Source organism: Lampris incognitus, chromosome 6 (assembly GCF_029633865.1).
Source record: "Lampris incognitus isolate fLamInc1 chromosome 6, fLamInc1.hap2, whole genome shotgun sequence".
In the NCBI taxonomy this organism is placed as follows: Eukaryota; Metazoa; Chordata; class Actinopteri; order Lampriformes; family Lampridae; genus Lampris; species Lampris incognitus.
Window position 1 is genome coordinate 58213249 of NC_079216.1, and position 16184 is coordinate 58229432.

Here is a 16184-nt window from a genome sequence, read left to right on the forward strand (position 1 = left end):
GCGCTTGTGCTGTTTGTCTTGTGGTGTGTGGGACTTACTTCCCCCGCTCCTGCTCTGGCTGGAGTGTTCCTGGCACTCTCGTTTGGCCTTCCTGTAGCACCGCTCCCAGTGACCTTTTGCACCACACGCATTTCATTCATCATCATATGCAGGACATCGATGTGGTTTGTGGCTTCTCCCACAGTTTCGACATATGCGGTCCCTGTCCACAGCGTGGATTCTCTCATTGTGTGACAGGCTAAGTTTGTCTAACTGTTCATTGCCTGCTGTCAGGGCTTCATATTTTCGTCCCTCGGCCAGAACCTCTGCTAAGGAATATCCTTTTGGTTTGCTGTATAGATCATTCCTCAGGGCATCATGGGGAGTGCTCGCAATAATAAGCTCAATCATACGCTCGTTAAGCTCTTCGTCTGAAAACTGACATTTCTGTGCTAGTGTTCTGGCTCTGGTCACAAAATCATCAATATTCTCATCTGGTTTCTGTCTGTGTTGCATCAGTTGCAGTCTATAGATTCTGAAATTTACGTTCAACTTTAGCTGTTTTTCAAAGAAGTCCCATAGTTTGGCAGGCTTTTTCTTTTCATCATCGGTGAGACCACTGGCGTTCAGTCTTTTTAATCCTTCATCTCCGATTCCACGACATATTTTCCTAGCTTGTTTAGCTGCGCCATTTATTTCTTCATCTTCTAAATACAGAGTCATTTTCTGTTTATACAGTGAAATTGCCTCACCCAGGTCCGGGTCGGACCAATTCATCGTCGGTAGATGCGATGCCATGACGTCTCCTGTTACTAGCTAGCTAGTTAGCTTTGCGGCTAGCTCAGCTCCGGCGCACTCTTGCTTGAATGATGACAGAAATTATCCACGGACAATTTTATCAGTCTATCTTCATTCTTCATAGAGAGTACTTTACCGCTGCCACCATGAAGTAATACTTGGGGTAGTATTGGTCGAGGATCAATGACCACACCGGGTTATAGAAATCAGGTTTAATCGTGGCTCAGTAGGCAGATGTAATAACCATACATACAGTCCGGGTAGTACATAACACCTAGTGTAGTTCCAGTGGATATACATGGCGTTATATCACTACAGGGGGTATCATCAGTCTGCTGTAAAAGCAGCACCAAGGACTCGGCGGCAGACCTACTGGGCTATAAGCTCTGTGTCAAACCATACTGTTGGTCAAACACGACAGATAATCAGCGGGATCTCTCAGAGTCGGCTCAACCCCTGACAGGAGCTCATGCTGATCAACAGTTTGACAAATACAGAAAGTGTCAGAGACTGTGGAGCCAGGGTTTTTTTTTTTTTTTTGTTTTTTTTTTTTTTTGTTTTTTACTGAAACCTATCTGGGGGTTCCTGAAGTCTCATATTTGCATAAAACCTAATTTGGTAACTGCCACCCCAACTGGCATCCTCTACAAACCATTACCACAGAGCATGATGTTGCCTGGGACGCTTCCATCTCCCAGAATGACTCACAGCAGTTGTGTGCAACTGTAGTCAAGTCAAATTTATTTGTATAGCCCTAAAATCACATTTAAGTGTCTGAAGGCTGCCGAGTCACATTACATTCTCCAACACAGGGAACGAACAGGAGAGTGAATGAGTAAATGCACTGTGGCAAAGGAGACATGAAGACAAACGGTCACTTGTGCAACAACCTATGCAGCATTGCCTTGCAGAGTATTAAGAAGTCTCATCGGTATGATGTGAAGAAAATGGGAAGAATATGCTTCAGACTGGCTACCATTTCTGATTCAGTCAGCCTGTTTTGGGGTGGGGGGCAAAGAGGCTCCTTAACAATAACTGATCAATGAACAGAACAGGAGATGGTAGTGCGGAGCTTTCCATCTGGTGTCAGTCTGACACCTGATGGAAAGCCCTCCCTGTTCACTCCCTTTAAAAATATTCAAATAAAGCAAATTTGTCTTTTAAGAACACAAGTCTGTGTATTTGTGTGTGTGTGTCTGGGGGGGGGGGTGTCATGGCCATTGACCATGCCATAACTCCCCAAAGTTGTGACAGTGCCCCCCTCTGTCTCTCTCTCTCAGTTTGGCTAAACATCCATGTGACTGAAGATGTCATGACGAGAGGTGAAACCAAAAACACATCAAGCTGAGTAAGCAAGTTCATGATACAAGTTCATCCACTGCTCATGATGCACTTTACTGTCATGCTGTGATTAAAAAAAGCCAGGGAACGGCGGCCATTTATGTAAGAGATTCTTCGTAGCAAAGCTTTTACTATAATTGTGCTCTTTATCCATGTCATGTGTGATGCAAGCCAGGCCAATACAGCTATGCTAACTTTGCTGGTTAGCCATTATAAAAGCCACACATCTTGATCTCTACAAGGCCATGGCCAATTACTACATGGTAGCCAGCGAGGAGTAACAAAATAAAACGGAACAAAATGATTAAAAAAGATAAGAGGACAGAAGAATCAAAACAGGTGTAACCCACAATATTGATACCAAATTACAAGATTAAACCTAAAAAGGTGAGCTTTGTGGTCATCCGGGTGGCATGGCGGTCTATTCCATTGCCTTCCAACACGGGGATCGCCAGTTTGAATCCCCATGTTACCTCTGGCTTGGTCAAGCGTCCCTACAGACACAATTGGCCGTTTCTGCGGGTGGGAAGCCGGATGTGGGTATGTGTCCTGGTCACTGCACTAGCGCCTCTTCTGGTCGGTCGGGGCGCCTGTTCAGGGGAGAGGGGGAACTGAACTAGGGGGAATAGCGTGATCCTCCCACGCGCTACATCCCCCTGGCGAAACTCCTCACTGTCAGGTGAAAAGAAGCGGCTGGCGACTCCACATGTATCAGAGGAGGCATGTGGTAGTCTGCAGCCCTGTCCGGACCGCCAGAGGGGGTGGAGCAGCGACCAGGACGGCTCGGAAGAGTGGGGTAATTGGCCAAGTATAATTGGGGAGAAAAACGGGGAGGAAAAAAAATCCTCAAAAAAAAGAAAGAAGCAAGCTTTGTAATTCTACTCGATTCCTGACCTCTTCTGTTCAACGATATGAACAGCAACAACAAACCAAAGCGAGAGAGACAAATTCAAACACAAAAGCAGTAGATTACGGATATCCATTTCAAGATTTTTCTTCATCGACATTTACCTAAGTTCCGCCCGACGACTATCCAGAGTTTGTGGGAGTTGTGGCGCTTGTGGGGCTCATTTTGACTCACCTAGGAAAATCAAGATGTGAGCAACGAAAAGAAAAGAAGAAAACTGCATTTTATTCTGCAGCCTTAATATCTGCCCAATACGGTTGATCAATTTCCTTGTTAAACAAACAAGAAATAATAAATAGTGATCTTATGAACTGGCAGTGATGTAGAAATGGATGGAGGCCCAATAGTGTGCCATTCAGTTAGAATTTGGTCACAGTTTAGGAGGCATTTTAAGTTGCATACGACATCAGTCCTTCCCCCTATTCAGAATAATTACAACTTCCCACCCTGGTCCCTCTGATTCCACCTCTGGAGTTTGGTTCTCAAAGGGAATCAAGTCACTTTCTAATTTATACGTTGATGGAAAATTCGGTTCATTTACACAACTTTCTCAACTGGGCAATCCGCCAAAATCTCAGTTTTTCAGATATCTCCAAATCCGACACTTTGCGCAGAAAAACATTACTTCTTTTCCAAATCTGCCAACAAACAATACAATCGATCACATCCTCTCTTTATCCCCAGACTGCAAAGGCTTGATATCAATTTTTCATGGCAGAATAAGTAATATGTCCCCTCATTCATCGCAAGTTGTTCGGAGACTTTGGGAAGAGGACCTTGGAAGGGAAATGACGGATGATGACCAGGAGGCTGCACTTGGCCTAACACACGCCTCCTCACCATGTGCAAGACACAGCTTAACACAGCTAAAGGTTGTTTTGAGAGCACATTTGACCAATGCTAGACTGGCAAAATCTTTTCCCTAATGCAGACCCTTCCTGTCCTCGCTGGAAAAGCCAACCAGCAGATCTCACACACATGTTCTGGTCATGCAAAACCTTAACACATCTTGGACCAGTATGTTTAACGCCTACAGCAAGATGCTTCAAAAAGACATTCCCCCCCTAACCCCATACGCGCCCTATTTGGTTCTGCTCCAGAAACTCGTACCCTTAAAGGTAAAGCACATGTAAACATGCCATTTACCTCAGTTCATGGAGATTTGGAGCCCCTTTTTCGACTATTACAAGAGTTTACAAATCCCACTCAATAAGGAAGATTAGAGTTAGATTGAGGCGGCAGAGAACTCCCCCCCCCCTTTTTTTTTGGCTGTCTGTTTATTTTCCTTTTTTTCTACGTGTGTATTATGAATAATATATGTACGGCAACATATATGTGCAATCTGTGTACTAATCTATGTATATGGATTAGGTATAATGCATTTATGGTTATGTAGTTCCATATATATTCATGTGTATGTGCATAAAAATGTGTAGTGAAAATCAATAAAAATTGTGAAAAGAGAAATGGATGGATGGGCCCCTTTGGCCCTGTATTGGAAACCAAGGTAACAGGAAACCACTCTCCCACACAGTCCCTGAGGGGGGACCAGACGACAGCCCTTTTAATGAGAACCTGGATCAAAAACACGACAAAGCACTCAAGAGGGGTGCAAAAGGGGAAGATTTTCAACATTTTGGGGCAGCTTTACTTTTTGATACAACCCCCATTTTCACCACACACGCACACACACACATATGTGTACTCTTTAAGAATGCCAAGTGACTCGGGCATTTAGATGCTACCAGAATCAAAGCCTTGCATCTCAGCATCATTGATATGAGCAACCGCCCTGCTTTATGCCATCCATTTAAATCACTTCCCGCTTCTGGGACCGTCAAAGGAGTCCGCAACAAGGCTACTTTTGCTCCCTTAGAATATCAGCGGCTTAAAGCCCTGAAATTAGCCCTGAGACAGCTGCCTGCCATGTAGGCAGCCTGGCTTTGATGGTACAGATCTCATTAGCTCACAATAGCTACCACTTGACACCAAGGAGGAAGAGGCATCGCCAGACGGTGGCTGCTGGCCTCCTACTTCCAAACAGCTATTGATTTGGGGAAAAACAATAAGTCGCCACACTCTTGTGGTGATCAATCACCAATGCGAGCTCAAATCTAGTCAAGCCAATTTGATTTCTATAGCCCTAAATCACAGTTATGCTCCCAAAGGGTTTTACATTCACATTACATTCTCCAAAAACAGGACAATTATCCCCGCCAGGCAGAAGCCTGGAGGGAATTATACGTTTGGTCGCTTGTGCGCGCAGGTTTGTGTGTGTGAGTCTGTCCGCGGCTAATCTCGCAAACTAAAGTCTTATGATGGCAGGAGAAACACTGGTTTTTCTGTCCATGTGTGCGCCTATCTGTCTGCTCATCTCACGCGCTCTGTTTCCAGTTCACGCACACCCAGTTTCCAACTAAGCGCAAGGGCCCGCATGACGTAAATTTCGTCATCAGAGGGTGTACGCGTAGGGTCCGCGCGGACATCCGCGTATCTCCTTTTTTTTTTGCGTCCGCGCGGACAAGGGCGCAATTGCGCATGCGCTTGTAAACAAAAATGGACGCCGACTATAAAGAGAGGCTGTGTGAAGAGGTCCGTCGTTACCCTCATCTTCATAATTCGTCATTAAAACACTACAAAGATAACCAGATGTGCACAAATTCATATATATATATATATATATATATATATATATATATATATATATATATATATATATATACTGATGGTGCTTTTCCTCGTCCATTACACGCATTTCCTGCACCAACGTGCTGAACTCCCCTTCCTTGGTCCTGTTGCGATTGAGCGGCCGCACACACCATTTTTCTTTTTTCTCTCTAATGGCGCTAAATACAACAAACAAAGCAGCTCTTCTTCTTCTTCTTCTTGCACGTATGTCGCCATTTTGCCCGGAAATACGTAACGCCGATCTACTGCGCATGTGCGAAACGCGTACGCCAAGCGGACTCCAGTAAGCAATATAAACAGAAGTACTACGGCGTTCGCGGAGTCCGCAGCTGTCCGCGTAGCCGTCCGCTCTGGAGTATATCCAGGCCCGTACAGCCCTCGGTAAACAAGAGGAAGGACGGCGCCAGTAGACGAAGCAGCCATATCTAAATAGAACAAGAACCAGGCGCGCTGAAATCATTTCAGAAGTGGGGGCGGGCAACAATGATATAGATGCGTGTGCAGGGGTGTACTATATAGGGCTATAAGAGCACAGCGGAGCGCAGCTCCGTATGCCTGCGGTTTTAATACAATAAAGCACGTTATTGAAGACACGTGTCCGCCCCATCCCTTTACTTTGTTGCAGTTGGGCGATCTCAATGTAGCGTTCTGTGCTGAGCTTGAGCGCTTAAGCGATACATTGTATTCAGTTTTGAAATCCCACTCTTTGTGCTGCCTGCCCACAGCGTAGCGGTATATGTCTGCGTGCTTTATTTGACCTAATTTCTTAGAGCGGACGGGAATGATTGAAACGTCTTTTTACCGTAAGTGTTGCAATATAGGGGCATTAGCGGGATACAGGGATTCCTGACTTTAAAAAAATGTGGAAAGAGGGTAAAAGTGGGGGGCCAGTGGCCCCCCCCATTCCGGCGCCCCTGATAAAAACACTTAGTGAAAAAACCCACTTTGTTGACTGAACTTTCTATCTTCAGCTATTGTAACAATAACTAAAATATTGTCGGTATCATCCATACTTCAACACTGCGTTTGCGTAAAGTAAGACTAAGGTAAGACCAGCTCTTCATATCATATATTTTATGCTTTGCTCTGTGTGCTGAGACCAGCCCCATCATAGCAGCAGTCTTGTAACTGATGCAAGACACCTCCCGTACGACCCCCCCCCCACACACACACGAGTACTCGAGAACTCGAGTTTTTCAGGAAAGGGGTACTTGAGTTGTAAAATTATGCACTCTAGATTAGCAAGATTAGCAGCACACTACTGTGCTGCTAATCTTGCATAACTACTGGGCCCGTCAGCCTAAAAATTTTTGAGCACAATTATGACTGTTTGATCAAGGACCTCTCTCTCAGCTTAAATTTATACAGCACCTTTCAAGTGGCCCAAGGATGTTTTACACATAGTGGAGCAAACAAAATAAATAGTACAAGAACAGAAAAATAGCAAAAATTGCTGTGGGTGATAGAAGTGACTAGAGACCATGAACAGGTGAGTTTTCAAGAGTTTTTTTTAAATTGACCAAAGACGCAGCATTGCGGATCTCTGACAGGACAGAGTTCCAAATGGCGGGGGGCTGCCACACTGAAGGCTCCGTCCCCAAAAGTCAGCAGGCTGGTGTGGAGGATGGAAAAAATGCCTGTCTGTGGACCTCAGATTCCGGGACGGAATATAGGGGTGGAGGAGGTCTGATAGGTACTGGGGGTCAAAGGCATGGAAGGATTTGTAGGTGAGGAGGAGGATTTTGTAGGAAACGCGGGACTTGACCAGGAGTCAGTGACGATGGACAAGGGTGGGGGTGATGTGCTGCCAGGGCTTGGTGTGGGTGAGAACCCTGGCAGCTGAGTTCTGCACATACTGAAGCCTGTCCATCACTTTGCTGGGTACCAAGGACAGGACACCATTGCTATAATCCAGATGGGATGATGAAGTCACTGATGAGGGTCTCTGCCATGGAGTCTGAGAGTGATGGCCAGAGTCTGGAGATGTTTTTCTGGCGAAAGAAAGCAGATGATTTAGCGATGACGGTGGAGAACAACATTTTAGGGTGATTTTGCTGGTTGCCAATGAGAGTAGAGTAATATTCCAGCTTCTTTATAGTTCTTCACGGGGTCTTTAAATGCCTCGAGGTGGACAGTAAGGCCGGACCTCTTATAGAGCCTCTCCAGTTGATGACCAGTGGCCTTCATGGTGTAAAATTCGGTGGTAAACCAGGGGGCAGGACGGGAGAACGAGACAGCATGGGTTTTGAGGAGGGCAAGACAGTCAAGGGCTGAGGGGTAAGGCTGCATTGAAGTGGGATACCAAGCCATCCACCTTGGTGTCAGGAGGCTCTAAGGCCATATGGGTCGCTATCTTGTTAGTCAGGGCTGGTGCACTCACTGTGTTGATGCTCCTGAACGTGATGTTATGCTTTGGGCACTTACTGGGCAGGGGGACAGGAACAGTAGAGTGGATCGCATGATGGTCGTATACAGCTAGGTCCAGGCACTGCAGATGGGAGGGAGTTGTACCAGTAGAGCATACCAGATCCAGCGTGTGACCTCTGGCATGGGTGGGACCTTGAACATGCTGTGTGATGTTAAGACAGTCCAGCAGTGACAGAAATTCGGCGGCAAACATGCAGCTGCTGGAGTCCACATGGATATTGAAGTCACCTGGCATGAGTGTAGATGAAGATACGGAGCAGACAAGGGCGAGTAGCTCAGATAGCTCAGACATGAAGGTAGGGGAGGTTTTAGGGGGGGGTGGTAGACAAGGACCACCTGGAGCTGTGTTGACCGAGCCAGTGTGAAAGCAACACACCCAAATGAGGAGACATTGATTACTGGAAGTTCTTTAACCAGGACGTCAGCGCAATGTATAACAGCCAACCCACCACCACGACCCATGGAACGAGGTTTCTATACATACACAGAGCCTGGGGGTGTGGCCTGATTGAGTGTCACAAAGTCCTGCTGATTTTGCCATGTCTCAGTTAAGCATAGAAAGTCAGTTTTTCTGTCATTGATGATGTCAAGGATTAGTGCTTTTTTTAGGGAGCAAGTGTTCAGCAAGAACATGAACATGACAGTGTTGTTTGTAGATGCTGAGGCAGGTGATGTGGGAGGAGCGACACTGTCAACACAGACCAGGGGCCTCAGTTTGCCAGTGTGAATGTGTGGTTTGCTGTGACGACGTCGACGTCACGGTGCGAGAGGATGCCTGTCAGACAGTACCGATGGGATAGCGTGATCTGAGTAAGCAAAGTTACATCAGGAGGCCCTTTGGGCATAACGGTGCCGGCGCAAGAGTCCGAGGGATGTAATGTCAGCGAGGGAGTTCGGAGTGATGTGATGATGAGGTTTCGGGGGTTCCAGTGCAAAGTATTTTATGAGCACCATATCAGCAACAGGGGAGTGCCAGCTTGCTGCTGAGGCTGGGGAGGACGCACCCAGCCCCGGACACAGCAGCGGCGCAGCAGCAAAGCCAGAGCAGGATGACAGGTCCAAAAGAGATGTCGGGGATAGTCCTGAAATCGTGGCAGAGAATACTCCAGTTGGGAGGTATCAGAGTGGATAATCCAGTTTGCTGAGTATGCCGGTGGATCGCTAGCACACGAGTGAAAGACTTGTTTTATACCGCAATTGGTTGCTAACTCCTTGGCTGGTTTGTCACCAGGTACGAATATCGGAGAAGGGGAGATATGCCTGGCAGGGATCTGCACTCTACTATGGCACTCCTCTAGTTTAGTAAGCAACAATGCATAGCATCGTCTATCTTTCAACCCTCGACTCAGATGAGGGTAAAACTCCACAGAAAAATCCAAATCTAAGGTATTTCTCTGCATATAACCTGAATCGCAAAGTGCATTGTTTTTCATATAAAATCTTGGGTCGACAAAAACGGGGAAAAAAAAAGAAGATTGGAATACCACTAGGGATGCACCAATACCAATATTGGACCGATACCAGATTAAAACTGATAGATTTTATAAGGATAGATACCCAACACTGAAATCCAATACCAAAACCATGAATAAAACTTCATAAAGAAACGCAAAATGGCTTGATTTACTGCAGTTTTGGCACACGGAAGCCTGCACTTCTTTAAAAAAAAAAAAGAAGATTATATCTCAATTATTTTGCCCACTGACCCCATACTATTGTTCAGTGCTTGGTATTGGCCTATACTTAAGATTTGTACTTGGAATTGATGTCGGCAGTGAAAAGATATTAGTGCTGCCATCAACAATATGACTCTTCAGACATACCACCGTCAATAGGGAATCAGTGCCAGATTACACAGAGGATGACACAAGAAGGAGTTACTGGAGTTAGTTGGGGGAAGTTTTGGCTGCCAGGAAGTAAAGGGCGCTCCAAAGGGATGATCCCTTCTGCATAACAACAAGGGGAGTCCTGAAGAGGAACAAGCTGTAAGGAAGATGGGGGTGGAGAGCCGGGAGGATAATCTACATCTCTTCCTCTGCTGCTTGCCCTCCTTCCTAGATCAGTCTGTTCTTAATCTCCCACCCTTCCCATCACCCTTGGTAAAGCCATGAAGGGGGGTGGGGGAGGACAGCAGTGTGGTAGCTTTTAGGCTCCTGGGGGTGACCTGTTGCAACCTGGCACGGAGTGCCGCCGCCGATACATAAAGCAAGAGCCCAGGCCACAGACGCCTGTGTTTAAAGTGGGATTTATTCCAAAACTCATAAAACAGAACAGTGCATGCTGGGAAACATGAAAACAAGAGTGGTGAGCGAATCAGTTCTGTAGAAGTGTGTGTGTTTCAGTGAGCGAGGGTGTCTGCATCTCTAAACCTGGCCGTTGTTTAGAGAATAAAGTCATGACGATTCACTGGTGTTACTCACTGGTCCTTCACAGATACATGACAGCGGCGGGGGCGGGGTGTGGAGGAGGGTGGGGGTGGTGGTAGGAGTCGAAACTGCCTGCATTCAGAACCCTCTGATTGTTGAGTGGAACAGCTAATGTGTCAAGTACAGCAGCGTTATGAATCAGAAACCCAACGGTATTTTGCAGCTGCTGTCCTTTGGCGGAGGGGAAAAAAAGGCCTCTGGTCACGTAGACCAGCTTTAGCAGGTTCTACAGGCTGATGGAAAGTAGTAGCGGGATGTAATAATAATAATAATAATAACCCTCCCCCAAAAAAGAGACCAAATACAAGTCATACATCTTTGTCTGAGGACAGAGACGTGTCACTATAATGTTGTGCTGTGACAGCGGTTCATCACAGCACACGTGTCGTTCTGATCATATGGAACAGCCACGCTCACACTGTGTTTTACTTTTATGAATGGGGACTCGCAGTCCAGTTTCCTGAGGACCGCATCGGCCAGTGACCTTTACTTTGGGGTTTGGCTTGACATCAGTTTCCCAAGCCAAAAAATCCAAATTTCCCCAGGGAGACTCACCCGCCCTCCCACCCAACACTGACAAACAAACACTGACACAATCAAATTCCTCCCAGTCAAGCCAAGAGAAAGATGGCAATGGGTCCTACCCCCAAGAAATGAAACCAGAAAAATACACAGATTGAACTGTGGACGGATTTCCAAATAAACATGAAATAAATCTGCTTTATCGCAGCACACAGTGGGGCCCATGTCTTGTCTGTCTCTCAGCTATGCTTTACAACATTCCCATCTTCTGCGTATTCCATTTGAGGGAACTTCTCATAAGAACGTTTAGTGCTAACTCTCCTCCTCATAATTCACCCGCTGTAGAAAAAGACACTGAGTCAAGCAGAGCCAACTCTGGGGGCCCAAAAATAAACTCTGGCATTCATCTGTCCAAGCGCGGGAGAATAAACTTGTGAGGTCTTTAAGTAGACCCAAACTCTTGCTTTCTAACTTAAGAAAACATGGGAACTAAAGCCCAGAGTCCACATCAGCCTTGTAAGTGTGCTTAAGCACCCTCACGGGGAGAATAAGTGTCTCTGCCTTAGGCGTTGTCATAAAACCAGACAATTTGTTACCAAGGTCTCTGTTCAAGTGTTGGGTTAGTGAGTATTTACAATACAATCTCCCGTTTTCTGTCTGTTTTACAGTGGACCCATGTAAAAAACAAAAAAAGGGACCTTATGTACTGGTCAGTCTTATGTTAGCTTGGCGGGGGCCCCCAATTTGTGCAATAAAAACTGGGCCCTTCTGTCCGTTTTGTCGTTAGATTTTACACTGAATAACCCACTACTAGGCAGTGGCGGCTGGCCAGTACAGGGCGCTGGGGCCAGTGGTGGATCTAGAGATTTTTTCCTGGGGTGGCAAAGGGGTGGCAAGACTGTGTCCCAGAGGTGGCAGCTGCCACCCCTTGCCACCCCGTAGATCCGCGCCTGTGAGGGGGAGGGGGATTCTAAATCGGCGACTTCTGTTTGAGATGAGTTTGGTGCGGGTCTCATTGACCTTCACCATGCATGTACATAAAATATACTTTAAAAACACATTATCTGATTTATAAATGGGGTGGCAACAGGGGTGGCAAGACTGTGTCCCAGAGGTGGCAGCTGCCACCCCTTGCCACCCTGTAGATCCGCCCCTGGCTGGGGCCCCCCTTCAAACATCAAGAGATGAAAATCTGCTTCAACATGTTAAATATAATTTAGTTGTATAATGCAAATAATTGTGAAATAAAAGTGTTTTCAGGCTGTGAGTGCCTGTCAGCAGCCATTCAATATTGGTTCCAAGTGGTATTTGGTTGATTTCTGTCTGAACACACATACTTCCTGGGTGAGGGGCGCCGGCCAAACGATACCTTATGTAAGCCCCCAAACTTTTGGTGACTTAAGGCTGCTGTCTGATTGGCTTCTTCCGATTTTCCATTCACTCCCACTTCCATTGGCAGCGAACTGGTATTGTTTTAATGTTTTTTTTGGTCTAATGTGACCGGACAATTCCCGTGGCTGTCAATCATGTTCACACCCACCACCACGCCTCGTGTCGACTGTCAATCATCCACCGTCTACGAACCCTGATGAGATCTATAGGCTGCATTGTGCTTCTTAATAACGGCGACCGTGTGGCCATTAAAGCAGCTGTCAGGTGTGCTGCGCCAAGGTAAATTGCGCCCCCCCCCCAATTTTTTTTAGCCCCAGCCGCCACTGGAGGACAGATCTGAAAGTTACGTCTCTCGTTATAAATTAGGCGTGACACACTGAGACACGCACCATGTCCCCCCCTACTCAACTCCGTTTAAAATACAACCCCACCGACAAGTATTGCACTCCACAGCTGCGACATCAATCACCCAGTTCCCTTTCAAATAACCGGTTTTGTTTTGTTTGTTTGTTTTCCAAAAAGCAGCGACCCATTGGGGCTCTGCTCGCCTCGACCGAGGGAATATTCAACAGCTGTCAGCGAGCGTTTATCTGCACACAGCGCGTGACGCACCGACACGGTAGCGCGGGGCGGCACGACGCCGCGTCTTAACGGACGCGACGTGGAACACCGGCGGAGTTTGATCGGTCGATGTTGTTTGATTGGTTCGCTGACTGATTGATTGATTGATTGACTGGCGCTACATGGCGCAACTTGAGGATGGGAAGTTTCCGTTCTCGCGGCTCGCCGCGTCGCTACTCACGTTCCCAGGACTTCTTTGAAGTCGAATATGTTCTTGATGTCGTCGACGTGCTTCTTCCAGGATCCGTCGCCGGACTCGCCGTTCTCCCTCGCCATGTCTCACCGGGGGGCAGGAAGACGAGGAAGGGAAGGAGGGAGGTCGTGAGCGCGCGCTCTCTCTCGCTCTCTCTCTCTCTCTCCACGCAGACCAAAGTGGCGGTACTTCTTCCTCTCTTGTTTTGTCAGAAGGATCCCCTCGCCATCCGTCAGCGGCGATCCGCGCCGCTCGTCTCAGCCCCGTACGCACTGCGGGGAGGGAAGGTAAGTCCTGCCGTCTGACTAATCTGTCTGACGTATAGCGGACTCGGAGCCTCCCCGCGATTCAGTCTGCTCGCATAGTTGAACGCACACACATGCGCGCGCGCACGCGCCGCGCACGGGTTGCTTTTGCAGGATGACGGTCGGAGAAGTCGGTGGCGTCTGAAAACGAACCTCGCAGCGCACGTTGTTGAGTCACACACACCGACCGCCCTTTCGGGTTCTGTTATAACGATGCAAAAGTGGGAGGCTGATCCTCCGCCAGTGAGAAACAGACAGACAGACAGACAGAGAGGTGGAGGTAAACGGACGTTTTTTTTAAAGCGTTCGCATTGCACCAAAATGGAACAGACACCTGCAGAAACTGTTGTGTATCTTGTAATGTTGTCTCCAGAATGAAACCAAGAATAACACCTCGGACCCGTGGAGTTTGTGTGTGTGTGCGCGCGCGCGACACCGGTAAACCTGTTGTCATCGTGCACGTCGGACAGAGGGATGCGATCGTGCAGCAAGCGGCAGCATTGTAAATGTCGTCTGCATACTAAAACGCTCCGATCTGTCCTCCATCAGCAGCAACCCGTGACATCCGTGGCGGATGGCAGTGCAGACCCAAGTCATGTGTATGCAGGTTTTCTCTCCAACCCACTACCACTAGCTGATGTCACCTTTAACCAGACAGAGGGCTCATCGGTGAGATCAGATGGTGTTGGGTGGGAAGGAAAACCTGCACACACGTATGACTCTCAAATGTACCCTGTTGAATACCGCTTCCGTATGAAGTGTGTTGTGTTTGTGGAAACCACATTCCATCGCCACTGGATGGCGCTGTGAGACGATCGATTGCGGAGAGGGACTGCTGTAAGGGGACAGAAGAAGAACAAGCAGCGCGAGAACAGAAAGTTGGATGAGAGCGAGGTGTTGCTAAATAAAGTGAAATAGCAGTTCGTTCGTCTCCCGTGATTCACTCACCAACATAACAAAGTTCTGTTACTGTCAGTAATGCATTTATTTGTGAGGTCTGTTCTCATATTCATTCATTCATTCATTCATTCATTCATTCATTCATCATCAGCCGCTTCTCCGGGGTCGGGTCGCGGTGGCAGCAAGCTACTTAGGTCACTCCAGACGTCCCTCTCCCCAGCAACGCCCTCCAGCTCCTCCTGGGGGATTCCAATGCGTTCCCAGGCCAGATTGGACATGTAGTCCCTCCAGCGAGTTCTGGGTCTCCTCCCAAGTTGGCCGTGCCCGGTAAACCTCCAAAGGAAAGCGCCCAGGAGGCGTCCTAATCAGATGCCCGAACCACCTCATCTGGCTCCCTTCGACGCGAAGGAGCAGCGGCTCTATTCCGAGCTCCCTCCAGATGTCCGAGCTCCTCACCCTATCTCTGAGGCTGAACCCAGACACCCAATGCGGGAAACTCGTTTCAGCCGCTTGTATCCGCGATCTCACCCTTTTGGTCACTACCCAAAGCTCCTGACCATAGGTGAGGGTTGGAACGAAGATTGAGAGCTTTGCCTTCCGGCTCAGCTCCTTCTTCACCACAACGGCCCGGTACAACGTCCGCATTACTGTTGATGCTGCACCAATCCGCCTGTCAATCTCCCGCTCCATCCTACCCTCACTCGTGAACAAGACCCCGACATACTTGAACTCCTTCACTTGAGGCAACAACTCTTCCCCAACCTGGAGGGAGCAATCCACCATTTTCCGGTAGAGAACCATGGCCTCAGACTTGGAGGTGCTGACTCTCATCCCACACTTAGCTGCAAACCACCCCAGTGCACGCTGGAGGTCGCGTTCTGGTGAAGCCAACAAAACCACATCATCTGCAAGGAGCAGCGATGCAGTTCTGAGTTTCCCAATACGGACACACTCCTCACCATGAATTTCTAGATTTTTTCTGCAATAAGGTTGATGAGATCTTAAACAAAATTAGTTCTTCAACTCCAGCTACTCCTGCAGATCCTGTCTTACCAAATTCCTATCTATACAATGAGTCACTGAAAGTCCCAATTATTACAGCTTTTGATACTCTCTTTGATACTTTGACTAAATTCGTGCCAGCTTCTAAACCAACTCCTTCCCTACTTGACGCCTTACCAGCAAAACCTTTTAAAGACCTCTGGCCTTTCCTGGGACCTACAATGCTAAACATTGTTAATTTATCACTTACTACTGGCATTGTTCCCAGCAATTTTAAGACAGCTGTGGTTAAGCCTCTATTTAAAAAAACCGCACCTCAAGTCAGGGTCTCTTAATAACCGTCGACCAGTCTCTAATCTTCCATTCTTTTCTAAAGTACTAGAGAGAGTTGTGTATCGACAACTTTTGACCCAACTATCTATATGAACCTTTTCAATCGGCTTTCAGGACCTGTCACTCCACTGAAACTGCTCTGACCAGAGTGGCGAACGATCTTTTACTAGCTATGGACTCTTGATTCCACTTCTGTGCTTCTACTACTGGACCTCAGTGCAGCCTTTGACAACACTGATCACTTTATACTATTAGACAGATTAAATTGCAATTTTGGTGTCTCTGGCTTAGCTCTCTCTTGGCTTAAATCCTACTCATCTGGAAGAACACATTGTGTCTGCTATAGTAAT

At 47.3% G+C, this 16184-nt stretch overlaps 1 protein-coding gene across 1 annotated transcript in view; it reads right to left on the minus strand.

Moving 5' to 3' along the window:
- camk1db (calcium/calmodulin-dependent protein kinase 1Db) overlaps positions 1-13721 on the minus strand; it is a 51470-nt gene extending 37749 nt beyond the window's left edge. The window contains exon 1 of the mRNA XM_056282683.1: positions 13283-13721. Within this exon, the coding sequence (XP_056138658.1) occupies positions 13283-13377 (95 nt within the window). The 5' untranslated portion in view covers positions 13378-13721. The remainder of the gene's footprint in view (positions 1-13282) is intronic.
- Between the last annotated feature and the right edge of the window lie 2463 nt (positions 13722-16184).